General features: G+C 41.6%; 1 protein-coding gene across 4 annotated transcripts in view; it reads left to right on the top strand.

Moving 5' to 3' along the window:
* The window catches only part of LOC114571527 (protein kinase C-binding protein NELL1), a 208,514-nt gene that overhangs the window by 105,358 nt on the left and 81,941 nt on the right, over positions 1 to 21,215 (top strand). For all 4 annotated transcript variants that reach the window (XM_028602625.1, XM_028602546.1, XM_028602772.1 and 1 more), the window contains exons 8-12: positions 6,040 to 6,174; positions 7,797 to 7,899; positions 11,317 to 11,390; positions 14,021 to 14,120; positions 17,019 to 17,147. In XM_028602625.1, the coding sequence (XP_028458426.1) occupies positions 6,040 to 6,174; positions 7,797 to 7,899; positions 11,317 to 11,390; positions 14,021 to 14,120; positions 17,019 to 17,147 (541 nt within the window). The remainder of the gene's footprint in view (positions 1 to 6,039; positions 6,175 to 7,796; positions 7,900 to 11,316; positions 11,391 to 14,020; positions 14,121 to 17,018; positions 17,148 to 21,215) is intronic.

Genomic DNA, 21,215 nt, shown 5'->3' with positions numbered 1-21,215 from the left:
CTCCAGAATCACAGACTCCACCTTTTTTAGACATTAATTAAGAATTGCAATAGAAGTAAATGTATGTCAGACATTCATTATACTGACCTTCAGTCATAATTACCAAGCAGCTACGTCTTTTTTTACTGTAGCATATGCAGGGATGGGGCAATAAGTGAAATAACTACTGTATATATTTAAATACAATTATTTATACTATGTTTATTTTTCTGTCCTGCTGCTACTGTCATTTTAATGAATGTCAGATGCTAGAGGTTAGTTTTTTGGGGGCGAACACAAGTACAAACACACACACACACACACACACACACACACAGGACAGATGCATTCAGGTTTCAGAAAGGTGTCAGGAAATGGCGACTGCATTGGCACAACAGGAGGTGTGCATTCTGAAGTGGAGCCATGGGGGAGAGCTTGAACCATTTCTAAGACTAAACATCTGCATAACTGTGTGTGTGTGTGTGTGTGTGTGTGTGTGTGTGTGTGTGTGTGTGTGTGTGTGTGTGTGTGTGGTTAAGTGCGTGCTTCTATGCGCATGAGTGAAGGCTATCAGGTGGGACTGAATGAAGCAAGGGCATTTCAGCGGGCGGGCAAGCCATAGAATAATTTTGGGTGTAAATAAGGTTGAAATGAAGAACATTACCCTACTGCTGTGTCAATGCATCCTCCTTCACATGAACACACCTCAAACTATTGCCACCTGACCTCATTGCTCATACGAGTCACCACAGGGAGGATGCAGTCACCTCCAGAGCTAAATGGCTCTCTGCCTCCACGCCATAGAGAATTGAGGAGATCAGCATGGGGTGAATAATTGCTTCATCCCGAGTTTGTGATGCGGAGTGTCAAGGCGAGGTGACATGAAGATGACCTCCGCTGTGTGTGGATTAGCATGGAAGCATTTTCACGTATTATACCTGTGTGCTTGTGAGAGGAAGCACACGCATGTGTTTATGCCGAAAGATTCAGTAGAAATAGCTCAATAGCACTTTTCTCCCCTACCTCTAGTGGTACGTAGGCATGTAGATAGTTTTTTTTTATTTTTTTTTTTAGCTATCTGTCTCAGATTTGTGCCTACAATTGAGGTGACATTTGGGGAATTTTGACTGTGGTGCTTACAGCAATGAAAACTTACTTTTTTATTTTTTTTTTAATAGACCGCAACATCCATGGTAATCTGGATTATCCACAGACCTCTCTGTCAACAGTTTTTTTTAAACTACTTTTGACTGAAGAAAAAGTCCCAATAAGCATGGCTGACAGCAGAGACAGATGCTGTATCTCCAAACTGAAAATAAAACCCAAAGCCTGTATATCGTCACTGTCCAGTCTAAATCATCCGCAGATTTTGTGATATTTCTTTTTTTTGTTAAAGATTTTTTTGGGGGGGCTTTTCCTTTATTAGAAAGTGGATAATATATATGAAAGGGGGAGAAAGCTGGTGGATGACACGCAGCAAAGGGCAGCAGGTCAGATTCAAACCCTGCGCCACTGCAGGACGCAGCCAACATGGGCCAAACGTTCTGACTGGGTGAGCTAGGGGCCACCCCAGATTTTGTGATTTTTGAGTTTTCAAATAAACTCCTCCTTTATGCTGCTTGATATTCAGGGCCGTGTGAAAACGACTCTCTTGACTGTAACCGTAACTCTCCCTGCCATGTTCCAGGCTCCCGGTTCATCTGTAAGCACTGCGTATCTTCCTGCCATTCTCACGCTCATCCTACAATAAGATAACCCATTGCATTGTCTCAAAAGTGAATCGTCACAAAGGCTGTTTTTCTAAATTAATCAGAAGCTGACATTTTGGAGATGCATGGCCTTCACACCACAGCAAGCTTTAAGTAAGCCATTTGCTTAGGATAGCTATTAAAATAAATGATGCATAAATTGTTTAACGTTTGCCTCCATCGCTGCTGCAGTGGATTCCCTCGCGTGTCAGCCATGAAAGCGACTTTGAGTCTATCCGGTGTTCTTAGTAATAACAGAGGATTCAGGGTCCATGCGTCAGCTGTATCAATGTTTGTTTTTTACTGCAGGATAGCCAGTTTGATTTTCCGGCAATTTGCACCCAAAGTAGCTCCCTATGCACTTACAATAGCTCACCCAGGAGGCTAATTTCTGTCTTTACTGTGGGTTGGACTCTGAGACAAGGTTTTAGATGATTTATGAGTAAGTTTGCATAGTTTAAGGAGACCTGTGCTGCTTTCCTAGGATACCTTGTTTTGGTGGAGGTGTTTCCTGAATCCTTACAATGAAGGTGACCCATTGTCAGAATGAACACAGTTATCAGAATACGATTGGATTTATGGTGTTAAAGCTATGGTGCGTAGCTTCTGTCGCCCCCATGAGGAATTCTAAGTAATGACAACAAATCTGCCGGCCCATCCACGTGATACAGGCATTCAGTGATTGCACACAGCACCCCTCACGCCCCACCCCTCCTCCACACAGTTGCTAGTAGTCAAGGAGGACATGGAGGATTAAAAAAACATGGTGGACTCTTCAGAAGAGGTCATTATCTTCATTCGAGTTTCTGCGCACGAAAGTCGCCGGATGACTACTTTCTGAACATAGCCATACTGAGAAATACAGAGAGAGTTTTCTGGAGCGGATAGTCTTAATTAGCTTTGTAGCAACTCATTTGGAAATGGCTTGAATGTCACAGACGTTCGTTAATATCAAAAAGTTACGCACCAAAGCTTTAAGGGGGTCACGGCGTATCTATGAAACATATAAACATAGCTGCAGTAAATACACTGTAGCCAACGGCCCCTCTCAAAGATATTTGCTACAGCAGTCTAGTGTTGCAGGCCCAGTGGCTGAAATCTACGCTGGACTATAAATGAAAACCTACGGCATATATATTAATGCCAGGACCGCTGTTAACCCCTTGCGTAAGGTGTAAATCCAGTTAAGATGCAAATTGAAAAATACCAGTTCCTTCAACTCACTAAAATGCTTGTACAGAAACACAACTATTTTGCAAATTAAACATGTTTGGCAACGTGTAGTGGGTTTTCAACCATGGGAAGTGGGTTGGTTATCATACATTTCATGATTTTCTTGTGTGTGCTGTGAAGGGATTCTTTGTTGCTTGCAACAAAGTTGGTTTCTCACTTCTCCTTCATTGCATTAATTATGACCTGGCTCAAGTGGCCTCAACAAACGAGAGACACACCATCATCGAGGAACAAAACAAATTAAACCAAAGTATGCCAAATTAAAGGGGTAAACTAAGTACTCCCATTATGGAGTATTGAAATCAATGGTGTCAATGAGTGGAGGTGCGTGAGTGAAAAGCATAGCCAAACCAGGAGAGAAGCAAAACTTCAGCAAAGTAGAGAGTCAGCTAGAGAGAGGGCTGCCAGCTGCATCCAGACTTAAATAACCTGGAACACCCTCAGGTGTTGCTCTGACGCCCACCTGCAGAGAGAGAGAGAGCACAGACCGGTGAATCATACCGCAAACTCCAGATGACACATCAGTGGGAATCACACATTTGTATTACAATATTTAGGCTGACTTTGAAAGGTTGAGAGAGAAGGATTCCCCTACTTGCTGTAAACCCAAACACATCCTTACCTGTATTACTTAGATTTAAAGAAGCACTGATCTATTAAGCCTGTAATGCTATCATCAGGGTTTGGAGTCTCAGTGTGTGCTTGTTTCATTTTTACAGCTAAAATGTGATAATTACTCGATGGCAGACATCCCACAAATAAATTACAAATTAAATCTAATGAATTGCTTGTTGGCCCAAAACTGATCGGTGCCCAGAAAATGTGTCATCCTTCAGACATGCAGGCAAACCAAAACATTAAAGGTAAAGAAAAATGCACCTTGTCCTCCTCCATTCAGACTTTGTCTTTAGCTGTTATTTTATTATTTCACTCGTGTCTCTCTGCCTCATGTATCAACCATAGGAGATACATGCCTATTAGCCTCTGACTCCTTTGTGCCATTTGATGCTCACGTTGTACAGGAAAGGTATTCCTCTGTGGTGCCTCGAGGCAGCCTGCCAGCCTTTGAAATAGCCTTTCAAACATTTTGTTTAGGACTTTGATGGTACACATCCCTACCGCTCACACAGCTCTCCTGCATCCAGCCGGGACTCCTCTTTATGAAGTATAAAGCCTCAGTGACATCCATATTTTTTTTCTTTTTTAAACTGAAAAGCCTCTATCATTTAGCAGCGAGCCCTCTTCCTGACTCCGTGGCCTAGGCAGGTCTCAGAGGAGCAGCAGAGGGGGCGGAGGCAGAGCAGCGTCGAGTGTCTTTAGTGGACCTACAATTTCGGAGTTGACCTACAGTACGCTGCTCCGATCAATAGAACCTTTGGATTTCTTCACCTTCCCACTTTTCAGAATGGACTCTGGTTAAATATGTGGGTTAGACAGTACTTGTATTTTATAGATGTATGAAGGGTGCAATTTGTGAATAAAGCAGAGGGAGGGGATGTTTTTTTGTTTTGTTGATTATACAAAACAAAACATGCAATAATTAAATCCCCCTTGCAATACCATGGATATAGTGCCACTCTGCTAGGCATGCCAAACACTTAAATATGCACTTCAGTATTCAATGGAAAATACAGCGCTTTCAAGCCGCTTTTATAGGATGGGGATAAAAAAAATAATTTGGCAGAGAGAGGCAGGGATATGTACACCAGTTGTTGCTCACAACATCCAACATTTATTTGTTGCAACTGCATCAGCACAATGCCAGATTATTGACAACTCAGTAGTACCAACACTATTAGGTCCTACGATTGGTATCAAAACATTTCTTTAGTTTTCTCCAGAAGCTGACTCACTTATTTTGCTCCTTTTTAAAAATAAATAAATAAATTAATTAAAAAAAATGGAATTTGATTTAAAAACTTTAAAACTCACCGTATGTAAGACTTTCACTTAGGGTATGTCAATCAAGTTAAACCGAGCTAAAGGTTTCAATTTGAGTTTATTGGAGTGACAGGGCTGATAAACTAATCCAACCCTGTCTTCTATACATATTTACCATATGCTGTATATACTAAACATCTTCAACAGAAAAGAATTCAATGCCACCTGAATTCCATTTTTTCATTAACAAAATAAGAAATACTTTTTGAATGAACGTATCGGCAAAGTCGCAAATTTTTCATTGTAGACATCATTTCAAAATGTTGACTGACACCATATTTCGTTTATTTTTTCTACAATATTTTATAACCTTAACCAAGCACTGTGAGGCTCTAAACTAGGCACTCACAGTGCTTAGTTAAGATTAAGGAAATATCATGGTATTTTTTTATTTCCTAAATGGTCAACAGATAACCTGAAGCAAGAGACGGGACATATTTACTCAGTCAACACTTCCTTTACCCTAAATCAAGTGCTTTTGTTGCAAAACCCACATAACAAGACACAGGATGGAAACCGCAGTGTGAAGTCCTGAACTCTTCCACATGACTTCCGTGTGACACAAAAAACTTTTCGTCACTGGAAAGAAAACAGCAATATTGTTTCTTAGAAAACATACTTGGCAAACAGAAATTGGTAATATGTAAACATAATTTTAAAGAGACCGGGTTGTTAAATCCTCATTTCCACATGGAAAGTTAATCCTGGTTGGTGCAACCCACCCTCTGTGCCCCTCCCTGTGACACTGGCTTGTGACACTGTTGTCAGTCATATAAACATCACTTCTGTCGACAGACAGCCGTGGAGAGTGTTGAGCATGAAATAAGCTAAAGAAGGACGGCTGATCAGTGTGGGGAAATAAAAGAGGAATGCGGCAGGATCGGGGCTGTCAGTCCTGTCTCTCATTTTCAGTAGATTATAGCCTGAGGTCTGGAGCATGAGCTGAATGATGATGACTTATTATTTTACGTGCCCTTCTAATGAGTGGCTCCCAGCAGAGCAGCTCTCTGTGAAAACCGACCAGGGGCACGCCAGAGGGCTGGGGGGGGGGGGGGTTAACCTGCATGCACACTCAGAATTTTGATTTGGTTTTGTGTGACGATATATTTGGTTTTGATAATTCTGTGCTCATCCTCAGTTGAACTACGCAGAGTCCAGGCTGACCCAGTTGGAGGGCTGTCACTGCGAGAGGACCTGCAGTGCCAACGGCCTGGTCTACCGTGATAAGGAGCTGTGGGTGGAGCCGGAGAACTGCAGGAACTGTGCATGTAAGGTGAGTGTCACCCTCATCCTAGTCTAATATCAACAGTGATTCGTATGTAATCAAAGGAAAAACAGTCGTAGTCAAAGGGAAAGTGGGTACACCAAAAAAGGCAAATTACAAGATTGATAACAAAATCACCTCTGGAACACTTTCAGCATCACAGATTGATGATACATAATGGCGTAGCAGGTTCTGAGGGTAGATGTTTTTCTTTAATGGAAAGTCAGTACAACCCTTATTTCCCCCACTCTCAACACTTAGCTTCCTTAACTTGTCTTTCCATAGTTCCCAGCCCCTGCAATATCTCTCCCTGCCTCCTGCCCGCCCCCTAACAAGCGGCCCCTAATAAGCCTCCCTGTCTGCACTCATACATAGGAGCCAGACTTTAAAATTTGTTGAATCAGGCCAACCCCAGCCCTGGAGAATTAGACTTGCTGCATCATTGCACATCAAGCACAGGGTGGAGTTTAGTCGGTCTGCTTTCCTCCTGTGGACATGCCATTAACTGATAACCTCAGCGTCCTGGGGGAACCATTTCCGATGATTCATGAAATGAAGAGGCGCTCGCAGAGAGGGATATCAGCCTAAAAAAATGAAGCCAGTCCTTCAGGGCCTGAATAACTACCTGCTATCAGCTGGCCGCTCACTTTCAGTATCCGCCATCCAGCGCTCTGTGATGAATCTGATTGTATAACATTATAATTTTTTTTTTTTTATTCTGGAATATGATAGCTTTGAGTTTCAGATTGCATTCTGAAGGTGTGATTCTGAACAGTTTTGGGTTAGTTTGCATGGTGCTAAAGTGAGAGAGCACTAGCCATTCAGGGCTGGCATTGGATAAGAGTTGTTGTTGGGCTAGAGTAAAGAGTGTATTTTTTATATATTTTTTTCTTCCAGTAATGTGATAATGTCCTAACCTGACTCCACCAGATGGATTGCTTCGCATTTGCTCGGCATATCCATCTGGGAACTTTCCGTTGGAGAACTTTTGGGAAGGGGCGAAAATACTGGTTAGCTGATTGGATGAACCATCTGTCACCTATGTTGGTGATAGACGGGTCAAATCAACCAATAAGATCCACGAAGCGTATGAAAATACAACCACAAGCCCGCCCCTGCTGCTGCAGGCAAAGCATAGCTTGTTAGCTCCTGCAAGCAAGCAACATGTCGGTAAAGGATATTTGCCGTTTGTGTAACGAGAATTTAAGAATAAAAGGCACCATTTCAGTTTCCCGGACCATATTCCAAAAGAAGGATCCAAGAGAAAAAAAGCATTAGCGAGTGGGAATTAGGGCTACTGCTGTCTGAAAATACTGGTTAGCTGATTGGATAAACCATCTGTCTATCACCACGTTCGTTTGGCGAACGGCTCCAAATTTTCTCTATCTCAAGATGCCAGACTGATCTGCAAGTGGAAAACTGGAGCTCGCGAGATCAGGACGGTCTCACGAGGCTAACAATGTCCCATGAATGCTTACGCAAATGTAAATTGAGACATAAAGGGAAATAGGAGAAGTGGATTTTTGGCAGTGCTCCGGGCAAAAGCCGTATGTTCACTGTGATCATTGGTTCTTTGCTTCTGACGTTTGTATATTTAAACAACAAAAAAATAAATAATAATTTTCTTACAGAATGGTGTGGTGGAGTGTCGCAGGATTTTCTGTCCTCCAGCAAACTGCTCAGAGGACTTGCTGCCTGTACATGTTGATGGGACTTGCTGCAAGAAATGCAGACGTAAGTATCAGCAGCACACATTTAGATCAAGCAGGATGCAGAAGAAATGTTCAAAACCAAACCTATGAAAAAAACCCTCAGCTCATGTACAAAAATACCTTTCACACTACGCAAATAGGCTCAGGTCAAATCAACTGCTGATTGCTGTTCCTTTGTTTTTCTGCAAAGCAGTGGAAAGATATGATGATAATTTAAATGTGGTAAAAAAAAATAAAATAAAGGTTAAATAACCTTCATCTTGCTCATTCTACACCATGGCATGAGCACTATTCAAATCCACTACATTGGCTCACTAAATACTAAGAGTCTACGACAGTTCAAGAAAAGGTGAGATTGACCTCACATTACGGCTACGTTTACATTGCTACGTTTTGGTTTTTGAGCGGAGTTTTGAGCCAAAAGTGTTTTTAGCTCCAGTAGTAGAACTAATCTCCGTTTAAACTAACATGCCCAAACTGCATATCTCATCAACATACCTGTAAACTGTGCGTGCCGGGGTAAACCGGAGGCAACATGTATATGCCGTGCGTTGATGGTAGTTGCCATGGTAATGTTAGTAGCTTAGTCTCAGAGAACGAGACGTCATGACTGATAAGGCTCAATCAGGTGATAAAAAGGTTGGCGTCAGTGTTGGTTTTGCCAAAGGTCTCCGTTTGCGTCCGTTGAGACGGCAACACAACCCCGCAGATTCCAAACCAAAACGGGTCAGAAGTGATTTCAAATTTCTCCGTTTTAGGTGCTCTGAAACACCAGAGCAGTGTGAATGCGAGGTGTTAAAGCGTAACTCGCGCCAAAATGCAACCTGGGGTCTTTTTGTGAATGTTACCCGAGTCAGACTTTCGTTTAAAAGCACATATAGGACGGAAGCGCCACTTTTAAGATTTAACGTATTCTCATTTTTCGTTCAAATGGCCTTTTGAATGGGAGAGCTAGGGGCACTTTTATGCTAGTCTCAAAATAGCTATTTTTAAAACACTAAGAAGGCTCGACACAGCATGAAACTTTGCTTGAAGTATCACCAGAGGCTCTACACCTTAACTACACCGGTGCACGAGGGATATACTAAATCTGTGGCTACTTGTTTTGATATCGACTCGTTTTGACTGCCGAGGTGGTAGCGGCCGGAAACAACAAGAGCTTGTTCAAAACCTTTTTTAGTAAACTGTGGGAACACAAACAATGTTCTCAACGCTTTCGTTAGGGGTAGAGCCCCTGGTGATACTTTGAGCAAAGTTTCATGTTATGTCGAGCCTTCTTAGTGCCCCTACCACTCCTATTCAAAAGGCCATTTGACCAAAAAACGAGAATACGGTAAATCTTAAAACTGATGCTTGTGTCCAAACAAAAGTTTGACTCGGGTACATTCACAAAAAGACCCTAGGTTGCATTTTGGCTAGAGTTACACTTTAACGTAGCAAAAGATATTCGTTTTTAAACCTAAACGTAGCAATGTAAATGAAGCCTAAGGATTGTAAATATGAAGTAGGGCTAATAAAAGCCACATAGCAGGAGGGATGCTAAATGGTTTCCGGTCAATTGATACAAAGTAATGACAATCAAAGGTTTGATAAAAGCGTGTATAATAGACCACTCACTTAACCTTATTCTCAAACTGTGTTTTTCCAATCCCACTTAAGCAACCGTAACTAGGCACAGCAGGTCTGTCGAGCTTTGAAGCTATGATGAAACAACATGCCTTATGAAGAGCAATACTCAGTATATATAGAGTTTGGAGGGCAGTGTCTTTTTTTCTTTATTTTTTTTGCCTTTCCAGAACAAAAAACACAAGAAGTAAGGAATGGATTAAACTGTGTATATATATCTGCTCTAATGTAAGCTGCAAACATTAGCATTCCTGGCTAACTAGCTTAATACCTACACTAGTAACCTTGTGTTATTTCCAGAATTTTGAGAACATCTGGGACGTTTTTGCAGCAGTATAACCGTGTCATGCCACTTCCTTTTCTTTGCTAGTGAGAGGAGACAGTCATTATTCGCACAAACACAAAGGTTCGCTTGTCAGGCAAACATTTGTCTGGCATACCGGATGTCCAGTGCTGGAATAAAGCCATGACATGTCCCTCTCCTTCTGATATCAGATCTATATAAGGCATCGTCACTGCATCAGAATTGTGATTCGATATCTATCCCAGAATAGATGAGCGGTGTAGCCAGACCATACTCCAGAGATGACAGAGCACTGTGGAGAGAAACAGGTTGTTCGCATTTGAACAAATCACCAATGTTGGGGTTTTTGACAGTCCTACAGTAGAAGTGGGACAAAATATCCATACGGCAATATCTCCTTACCCTTAGTGCGATACGATAATCGACACGCTGGCGCCAATTATCGATATTTTAATTAACAAAATGAGGCGCTGTAAATAGATGTCCCTGCTCCTAGCATCACTACTTCATGGCTCCTCGAGGTGGCGCTCAACACATAAGTTAACTAGTCGACGAAGAAGAGGTTTTCAACGGGATGACGTACAGCAGTTTGAGGAAAATAACAGATGCCCCAGCCACGTTTTAAGTCCAAAGTCTGGACTCATACTTGTCATTTTAATTTACAAACTGTAACACTTGTGCTGCAGAATTGTGCTGTTTTCTAACATTTTGGACTTGTAGTGAATAAAGAGAGAAAACCTGCACTTAAACTTTTCACAGGCTTTTTGTATTCATAGTTACATACATACATACATACTACTACAACTAGAACCACTGTAGATACAAACATGTTGTTTGTGGCCGATGTTCAGCTGGCACAGTGAAACCAGAGTGAACTATCTGCAGATCACAGGAAGCTGAAATAGAAGCACTATTTCTAGTATAAAGCACACAGCCTCTGGTAGCTGCTCACAGACCCACGGACGACTGTCTCTCTTGCTATCCTGCAAAAACACTAAATCCCTGAAGGATAGTTCGTCTTTGAATAATGCCAGCCCTCCTCTGCCTCCCTCGATCTCTCCACTCGCTGCTCCTTCCTCCTCTACCTCCCCTGTGAGCATCAGAGCTCTGGCACCGACGAACGATGGAGCAGCGGTCTTCCACCCTGGAGAGGAGAAAAGCAGGACTTCATATCATAGGCTTCGTTTTCTATTTCTGCTTTATCGCCAGAGGAATATGCAGAAGGGTCTCCTCTGTTGTATTCTTAATGCACTGTTACATTTCCTCTCCGCTTATGCACACTAGCCAAGAACAACTTTGTTTCTGACAGAATTAACTATGCAGAACTTCAGACTGGAAACTTTTTTTTTTTTACCACAGGCAATGTCAAAAGCATTTTTCGCTATTTTTGAGAGTATCACACCAGCAGATATTGCCTGAATCAATATTCCCATCCGGATATTTCATAGTTACTGTACTTACCGTATAGAGTGTTATTGAAGCAGTTATTTTCGACTTTTGTGCCCACAGCGAAATGCACCTACATGGGGCAAACCTTTTCTGAAGGCCAGCGCTTTTTATCCAGGAGCTGCAGGGAATGCAAGGTAATGTTCTAAGTTCTACTATTCTTTCTCCAGCATTTAGCCTCTGCCCTGAAATCAGGTTTACCTTGCATCACTTCTCTTTCAGTGTTTTGATTGTGTGTGGTGGACTGCTCTGTGTGTTATTTAATTAGCCAGCAGGGCATATTAGCTTTCCCTCCCTCCCTCCAATCTGTTCAATCTGCCTTTTTTCTTTCTCTCTAATGGCGAGATAGCCAGGTAATTAGAATAGCTTATGAACACTAAAACACAAAGGCCTGATTTGAATAGAAGCTTCATCACTGCATGGATTATAATTAAAGTCCTTATTCTAGTTCATCATAGAACAGAAGTGAGCTTTCTCCACTGAGAAGCCATTTATCTTTAAAGATGCAATTTTAAGGATAAAAATAGGGTTTTATGCATGTAATTGCTCACAAAGAGTCACACTGTGGATTCCTGAACTCCTCATTAGCCCTCAGGCCCCTCGAAACATCATTATATTGTTTGTATGCTTTGTTTCAAGCAATTACAGCCATCCATTACTCCTGGATGTAAACCCCACTAAGTGGCCAATTTGTGGACTAATTATTTTAAGAAAGGAACCATGGAAATGTTTTGGGGGGGTGGTCCCTCTTGTGTGAGTGTTTTGGTCCATGATGGTCCTTCTATATAATATCTTAGCTGTGTGTTTCAGCATGTGTGTCTAGATCGTTTTTTTTGTGTCATTCCTGCATGTCAGATCATCTTTCTGTCCTCTCCCTATCACAGCAGGAGAGGGGGGAAATGGGAAAAGCAACAATGAATATATGCATTGACATATGGAGAGAATGAGCGAAAGGAATGACATTGGGGGTTGGTGATGTGTCAAGTTGAGTCAATTTTATTCATATAGCCCAATACCACAAATCGCAAATATGCCTTAAGGGGCTTACGACACCCCCCTATGCTGTGCCATCTGGACGGATAAGTAACACTCAGCAGCTCAAATTGTCACCAAAATTGTGCTTCCTTCGCTCATGGTGTTAATGATCTCATCATGGCTGGCTGACATGATAGAATAGTAATACTAGTGCTGAAACGCTGAAATTTGCCAGCCATTTTGAACAATAATAAATTGTTTATTAAGCACAATTATTAGGCAAAAACAATACCAAATAGGTGCTTCTCAAAGTTGATGATTTGCTGCTTTTTTTGTTCGATATCAGAAGTTTTATCAAAACTTCTCATAAAAAAATTGCAAAAAACAGTTCTGATGAGTGTGGACTTTGCAAACCAAAGCAATGAGGAAACAGGAAAATACTAGTTCTCGAGTTCATAAGAAAATAATGTGACTAACCCTGATTAACCCTCTGAGGACAAAACTCCTACTCAAAAAGCGATATTACACAATTCCATTTTCAAACATTTATTTACTTATTGAACCATAAATAACCTGTAAGACTTTGGTAAACTCATTTCAAGCACCGAAAAACAATTTGTTCAACAGAAAAGAGATTTGAGGAATTTCAAAAAAGCCAACCTCAACGTTTCAGCTTTAGCGCCAAATGATCTCTTTACACATTGCCCTAGAACACATGTGGGCGTCACTTTACGGAAAGCTGAGTTTGTTCCGAACATTTTGATATGAAACCCATGGGAGTCAGTTATATGCAAATACTTTAAAAAGGTAAATTTAAGAAGATATTTGAAAATACCCTTAGACCTCAGAGGGTTAAAGGCTCACGCTGCAACGCGACTGTACTATAAAAAGATGATGGGAGGAAGCTGTTAATACGGTTCCAATGAAAGCACAACATTGAAGAAAGTTGTGAAAGAGAAATCTTGGGAAACTGAGTCGATACTTCCCACCTTGAGAGGTATCGCGGGGACCACAGGAGCTCTGACATGCCAGCCGGGCTGCTACTGCTGCTATGTATCTGCTATTTGTTTTAAAGGCCCAGGGGAAGATGACGCCGAGTTTCGATCTACCTTTGTTTCCCTTCTTTGGTGATGCGTATCTGCACCTTAGCTGCTATCTGTATTCATGCCCTCTTTGTGAATGTGAGCAGCATGTACAGCCTTTACTTTCCACCCTCTCTGTTGTCATGGCAGCCTCATTCAGTCAGGAAGTAATGCCCTGTTTTTTAACATATGAATATATGTCCTTTTGAATGTAAAAGGCCTGGATTTATGTAGCGCCTTTTCTACTTTAAAGGACAAGCATATATTTACTTTTAAGTGGTTTTGAAAAATGATCATAATTAACCTGTAAAGCAAAGACACGTTCTCAATATCACTCGGTCGTCCTACGGCGGGGTATGTCGACAAGTTTGCACCTTCTCGCGTCAAGTTAGTCTTTTCATATGCGGCTTGTTAGTGGAATTCCCTACTTCGATACGACCATTCCACGAATTACTGACATGAGCGTTGCCTGGTTACGTTTTGACAGGCAAACATACTTGGTCAATGAAAGGGCAAAAATACCACAAAAAGAAAGGTGGCCCAAAGCTTTAAGAGGTGGGTTCGTAATGGAAAAGCTTGCTGGTTTGAGTCCAGATCAGATCGTGTGTGTCTGGTATAATTGTTCCGGCAAAGATCTCTTTTAATGCGCTGACCTTCACACATTTGACCCAAGCAGTTGTAAATGTTTTGCCTTTGTCCTGTCCTTGCAGAACGGCCTGATGGTGAAAGTCACAGAAACTTGTCCGGAGCTCAACTGCACCGTCGGTGAACAGATCTTACCAGATGGCAGATGCTGCAATGTTTGCAGAGGTATGTCTTCCTGCTTCCCGCACTATTCTCAATTGCACAAATCCCGCTCCAATCCCCCTGCCGCTGCGAGAAGTAAACATAGCCAGTCTGCCGGTTGCTGATTCAGGCTGCACCTTTGCAATAATTCAGTTTCTCTTCCTTCCCATCGGATACGAGTGCTTCTTGGCTGGGATACCTTTCAGAGCAGATTGGTCTGTCTGCTATAGAGCACCTGCTATGCCAATTTGCCTGACCCCGCTGCTTTGGCAACTACAGGGTAAATAGCCACCAGTAATTCAGTAAATACAATAAGTAAACACTCTAGGAGACTGTCAGCTATAGAACCATAATGAAAGAAACCCGGGACAGGTTCTGAGCAAAGGAAATTGCGTTCTCATTTAGGTACGATAAGCTGCACGCTTACTGTATTTAGACTCACTGTATTTCGAGGAGAGGAAGATGGAAAGAATGTGAAAGAGAAGGCAAGGCAAAAACCGAAGGAATAAGAGAAGGAAGATGACCGGTTAAGAGTGTAAAGGAGAAGAAATCAAGGAGAGAAGAGGATATATAAAGACCTAGACCTGCTACGTTGAAAAGAAAGGAAAGAAGAGAGGCTAGAGGGGTTGTAAAGATAATAAAGCACATGAGAGGAGAGAGGAAGATGAAAAAAAAGGTAAAGAGAGGATAAGACTTTATATGTTGAGTAGAGTAAAGGAAATGTGAAGGATAAAGAGAGGGTGCAGGAGAGGAAGATAAGAATAGAGGATTATTGTGTTGAAAAGAGAAGAAAGCAAAGTAGAGAATCGAAAAGGAGAATGAAGGCATAGAGTATAGAGGAAAGGACAGCAGAGAGAGGAAAGAAGTGCAGGCGAGAGGAGATTGTATAGACCAATTAAAGATAGATCCACTGCCTCTTCTCTACAACCATCTTTCTTTTCTATCCCTCTCTCTCTCTCTCTCTCTTTCACACACACCCACTTGTCGCTATAACTCAGAGCCGGTCATTATTTCCCAATCATCTCCAGACCTCTTCTCCACTGTGTGACTCAGTACTTTGCCACCACTCTGACATGTACTTGTGCCTCGCTGTTAGATCCTCAAAGTCACGCTGGCTCTGTTAAATTGGCAATTACACAATCGTCATAGAGTGTTCCTACCCCTCTGTTTTAATGAAATGGAACAAAATAATAATTCCACAGAAATGGGCCTGATTTTGTGTAACGCAAATAAAAAAGTCTAGCTATCGCTAACCCAACTGCAATGTACTTTTCTCCCTTCAGTGTCAGAGCAGAACTGTACTACTTTACCATGAGCACACACACACGCACGCACACACACACACGCTCACTTACACACGTTATTCCTTGTGTAATCAGTCCTTTTGCATGTTTACAGTGTCCGTCGGGCGCTGCTGTAGATAGTGGAGGAAGAAAAATGCAGACACAGCTCTTTCCTCAGTAGTGGCTCCCCAAATTCCCTACCTCTCAGGGCCTTTATGTGCAGCCAGTCCATCTTTCATTACAGGACATGATGGGCAACATCAGCTCATACTATTACTCTCTGCCTGCTTTCTTATCTGTCAGACAGATTCAGGGCATCTGTCTCTCTGTCATGTCACATTTCTGTACACGTGCAGGATCTCAGTCTGGTTTTGACAAAAGATCGGTTACTGTGGTAGACAGGGAGTGCAGGGTTAAAGTTCCCAGGTTTTAATCCCAGTAGCAGTACCATGTGTTCCTATAGATACTTTTGTTCGCAGGTGGGAAGCCAGTCAGGGATCCTGATCTTGTCACTGCACTAGTGTCTCCTGCACTGCTGTAACCTTGAAACATTGCTTTGAAAAGTAACCTCGGCAAAAAAAAGAAACGCCCCTTTTTCAGGACACTGTATTTCAAAGATGCTTTTGTAAAAATCTAAATAAATTTAGAGATTTTCATTGTAAAGGGTTTAAACAATGTTTTCCATGCTTTTTTCAATGAACCATAAACAATTAATGAACATGCACCTGTTGTACGGTCAAAGAGACAATAACGGTGTGTGTGTGTGTGTGTGTGTGTGTGTGTGTGTGTGTGTGTGTGTGTGTGTGTGTGTATGTATATATATATATATATATATATATATATATATATATATATATATATATATATATACACACACACAGTAATGGATATGGGAATGAATGTTATGTATTTATGCCTGATTTCATGTGGAAGTTGTTGATTGGTGCACCAAAAACAGTCACCTCCTACAAAAGATGACTTCTCATGTTGTAACACTATTTGCCTAGTCTAGTACCAACACTTTTATATATTTTTTGCAAGTTAAACAGTGTGCGGTAGTTTTCTTTGCAACTTTTGACCTGCTTGTCCCCCTCCGACACACCTGTCTCACGTTGTAGATGTGCAGTAATATTTTTCTGTAGATAAAATGTGTCAGCTGACTGAAGTGGGGACTCTTTCAGTAAGCCAGTTTGTGTTGCAGACATTTTTCACATTTGGTTCTTTTGTTATTTGAGAACCTAGCTGACTGTCGAAGTAGGATAGTACATTTTTACTACAAGCAGCCTTTAAAAACCAGCACAAAATACCAGAAGAACACACCGTCCTGTGCTACATATCAACCCACTAGTGGCTCCTTTACTCTATTGGCTAGAGAGATGACATCCTCTGAGATCTTCCTACATGAGCAGCATGTTTTGTGTGTGTATGGTTTTTTTAAATATTGTTTGTGTGTGTGTATATGCTGTTGTGAAAGCCAACACTTTTATTGTTGCACCACAAATTTACTGCAGTCATAAACTTTATACATCAGTCTTCTTGTGGGCGACAAGAACAAGGTTGCTCATTTGTGCATCTATCTGCTTTTATCTCTGCGTACAAGCCAAAATAAATCAAGGCCTCCTTTGTCCCTCCCTTTCAGGTTATGACTTCTGCGCAGAGGGACTCATTTGTGGAGAAAACTCGGAGTGTAAAAACCGGAATACTAAAGCAGAGTGTGAATGCAAGAGCGGCTATGCCTCCATCCACGGGGATTCGACTTACTGTGAAGGTAGGACTATACTTTACCCAGCTCAGGCTCATGTGACCAACTCTTAGTATCTATTAGCTCTGGATGTTAAAAGCAGTGTGGCTGACAGTGTGTCAGCATTTCGTTTTCGTTTTTAAGGAGCACGTTTACGTTGGCTGTGGGCCACAGACTGAGATTTCTAATGAGCTGATATTAACACACTGATGAGTGGCTATAAAGGGAACAAGGATTGGTCTGAGAAAGCACTGTGGTCAGTTGAACCTTTAATATGGCACCAGTAATGTACTGCTGCCCATTGTCAAAGGATACCTTTGAGTTTTAAATAGATTTTCAGTAACTGTATAACATGTAACAATAACAAGGAATAAGACGCTAACAACGTAATTTTCACAGTGTTAAATTACCTATTTGAAGCGACACCAAGTCAGCAAGTTGACTTTTGTACAATCCCAAAATAAACTTTAAACCAAATGTGCTGTCTGCATGGTACAAAGTCAGTTTGTAAACTCATGGCATGCTTTTACAGAATGGACACTTGACAGTATTTGTATTCAGTGCGATGGCGCAGGAGTGGCCCATTTAGGTTGTTTTCTTTTGCTAACATCAAACTTTTGGTAATACTTAAATGCTGCAAGTGAAGTATTATATATTTGGGAATTTAACCCAGGTCTGTAGAGTGGAAGGGAAATGCCTTGCACATTAGCCATCCCAAACTGCATACTCCTACTTTTTACTAGGGCTGGGTACCGGATTCAAAACCTTTTAAGGCACCGACCGAATTGGCTCTAAAGTATTGAGTATCGAAAAATGCCTCGTCATATATGTCAATACCTAAGAACTAAATCTCATCTGCATCAGTGAGCCAATAAGCCCACAGCATGCTTTTACCAAGATCTAATAATGCTGGTGATTGGCTGTCTAACGTTACATGTCGTAGACTAGAGGCACGCAGGAAAAACTCTACGTTACACAGAGACGGGGCTCATGTAGTAGGGGCTGAAGAAAAAAAGAAAGATTTGTGCCGTGATGTGTAATTTCTTTTTGTTTTTATAAAATTTGTATAGAAAAAAATTTTCGTTTAGGAACCGGTATCAAAGTCATGGTATTGGTACTGGTACTGGTATTGTATTTTTTTAAACGAAACCCAGCCCTTCTTTTTACAGAACTATGGTTATCTTAATTTACAGCAGCTATTGTTTGCATTAATGTCTGTTGGGTTTTTCCAATGAAAACGTGATCTGAGATCAGGGGATCTCAGCCTTTCTGGAAAAGTCACTAAGTGCATCCAGTTTTCTTGATTTTGGACTTGGCAGAGTAAAATCCCCTGTGGGTATGTGCTGGAGTACTTGTGATAGAGCTAATGGCCTTATTTGATCAGGAGTCTCAGGAGCGGCAGTCGGCAGATTGAAGGATTTGCTCGATGCTCGGTGCGGTTGTCTTTGGGTCAGATCAACAGCAGACTGAAATCACTAAATGTCTTAGGAGCTGTTTAGCCACCAGCCCTCCAGTCTGTCCGTCTCTGTTTGCTCTGCATGGTAAAGAGGTTTACCCAGAGCTCCACTCCAATCCACAACACTCCCATACAAGTGAGGGCTGGGAAAGGCTGATTGTTAGATCCACTATGTAAATCGGGGCGCAACGGCTCTATTGGCTGTGTCGGCATTATCCTTGTTTGGGGGTTGCTCCCTAAAGGCAGCTCAAACATCTATTGTGACTGGATTAGCTGGAATCCTGCTGCACAGCATGGTGATATTTTGACATGGCTTTACTCTCACCTCCAACTTAAATTGGCTTAGGATAACATGTCTTACACCGCAGACTCGGGCAATCACATCTTTCCTTGTTGTTTTATTTGAGTTATAAACAAAACTCAGCAGGCTGATGGGGTGACATTGATATCCTAATAGATGTTTTACAGAACAAATTAATTTCTCCGCTTGCACTTTATAAAGCGGAGATTGGGTCTGGCTGTGGCTCTAAGCTGTCATTAAATGTGACCATTATACCCTCATAAATGTTTTAACGTGCAGCTGAATGACTAAAGATGAGATTATTTACTTGTACTGTAATCAGAGGGCTGTTTGAGGATGGACCAGGGAATTTAAACAGAGCCAAGCTTGCGCCTTCTGTCTTGCCTTCAGTCACCTTGTGGGGCCATAATTATACTCTCCCTGTCTTTAAGAAGAAAACGTATTATTCTCAATGGGATATTTGGCTGGGATATTGTCCTCCAGTGTGTCAAAACTTTGGGTAAGCGCAGAATGAGGCACCCCACCTGTTGTTAAAGGTTATACTGACCTTTGTCTTCCCATTTAAACACTTGTAAGACTTTTGTTTGCCCTTACTAGTGTTATTTACCTTGAAAAACATCACAAATGTCTTAGACTCAGATTAATGTGTAATTCTTTGAAGCCTAGTCTAATTTTGCTTGTTTTTCATGCTCTTCTGTTTACACTTCACTTCACGGAGAGTGGACAGTTTACTGAAAAGTGTAAGTTGAGTTGTTTGCAGCAGTATGTGTCCAATGTGTGTTCCAGTTTGACTGATTTATGACACTAAGAAGAAGGAGACAAATGTTTTTCTCGGGCGCTACAAATCAATGAAGCTGCAGCATGTGTGACACATGCCTGATTCATACACCCAGCAAGAGAACATGGCGAATCAGTGTGTTTTAATATGCAAAGCCATCTGCCTGATCTCAGAGGCAGGAATGTGCCTGCATATGCAGAATATGCACACATGTAGAAACACAAACATAGGCACACACTAATGATGGCTTGTGCCTCATTAGCCTGCCCACCAAGTCCTGTGTATTTATTTACTCCATTAAAGATGTATTACTGCATATGGGCTGACATCTTCCTAGGTTATCTTAAGAGATGAGTCCAGTTGGTATGACTCTGCATACTGGGTATAAAGGCAGCTGTTCCTCCTCTCTCTAGCTTGGGAAATACTTTCTACTCCTGGAGAGAACGCCTGGGAGAAGGCGCTGGTTTCTATTGATTGGTCTTGTCAACAGGCTTCCTGCTGGCTCTGCTGGCTCTGCTTAAGCAACAGCATGGACACATGAAGTGCTACTGCCCTAATGGACTTAATGAAATTACCTTTTGCAACCCTTCCATGTTCTCCACCAGTTTCATATCTATTCATTATTCTATTGGCCAAAGGTATTTAAACCTATGATGCATGTAAGACACATAGCATTGTAGGCTGGGCAATGTACATGCTGCAATGACTTCTCAGCTTTTACCTTTTTTTTTTTTTTTTTTTTTTTTACGCAAATACCGTCCTATACCGTATACCCTGGTGAAATTTCAGGAAGGTATTAAAAAATAGAGCATGTATGTAAATGCAAATAAAGTAGTATGTGCTGAAAGAGGACAATCAATAGCTTAAGATCGAAGCTGTACAATCAGATAAAGCCTGTGAGACAGGAATACCGTAAACACTGTGACACCGGTGTAACAGCGCTACTAACTATTGATAAAAAGTACCGGCTACATCTCGCGGGTTGTGTTCTCTTTCCAGCTCAGTGTGTCACACCACCTGATTGCTGCTACATGCAGCATACTGTTATTGGTCCCGTTTGTGCTCATGGGCTCATCATAGGCTTATTATCCTCATGAGCTCTTGTTTACTCTGTCAGTCATGTTCCTAGAGTACCAGCAACACAGTCAAACGTTAACAGTTGTTGTTTTGCTGACAGCTTGTTAATTGTAACCCTAAAACAAGTCCACATTGGGTTGAGCCTTCTGACAATAAAGCTTTGAATATAGAGAGTGATACAGCTGCTGATGTTGCCAATTGTTGCATCAGCTGAGGACAAACAACATAGTTCCCTGTTTCCTAGCTGAGTGCTGCAGGGACCCTCCTCCCAAATGGCTGGTTGTTACCACAGGGGCTGCTCTGTATATCTTTTTCCACTGTGGATGAAATCCCAGCATGGGTCTAATGTTGAACCAAAGTGCACCTAGATAGTGCATCTATGTCTTTCATTGCATTTGTTCTCAGCTTCATATGGACCTTTTTTTCTCAATATACCCAAATGATTTCCGACTCTACAGGAAGGCTTTTTTTTTTAAATTTTTT

The sequence above is a fragment of the Perca flavescens genome, chromosome 1 (genome assembly GCF_004354835.1).
Source record: "Perca flavescens isolate YP-PL-M2 chromosome 1, PFLA_1.0, whole genome shotgun sequence".
Lineage (NCBI taxonomy): Eukaryota > Metazoa > Chordata > Actinopteri > Perciformes > Percidae > Perca > Perca flavescens.
Note: the sequence above shows the minus strand (reverse complement) of the source record. Positions and strands in the feature narration are given on the sequence as shown.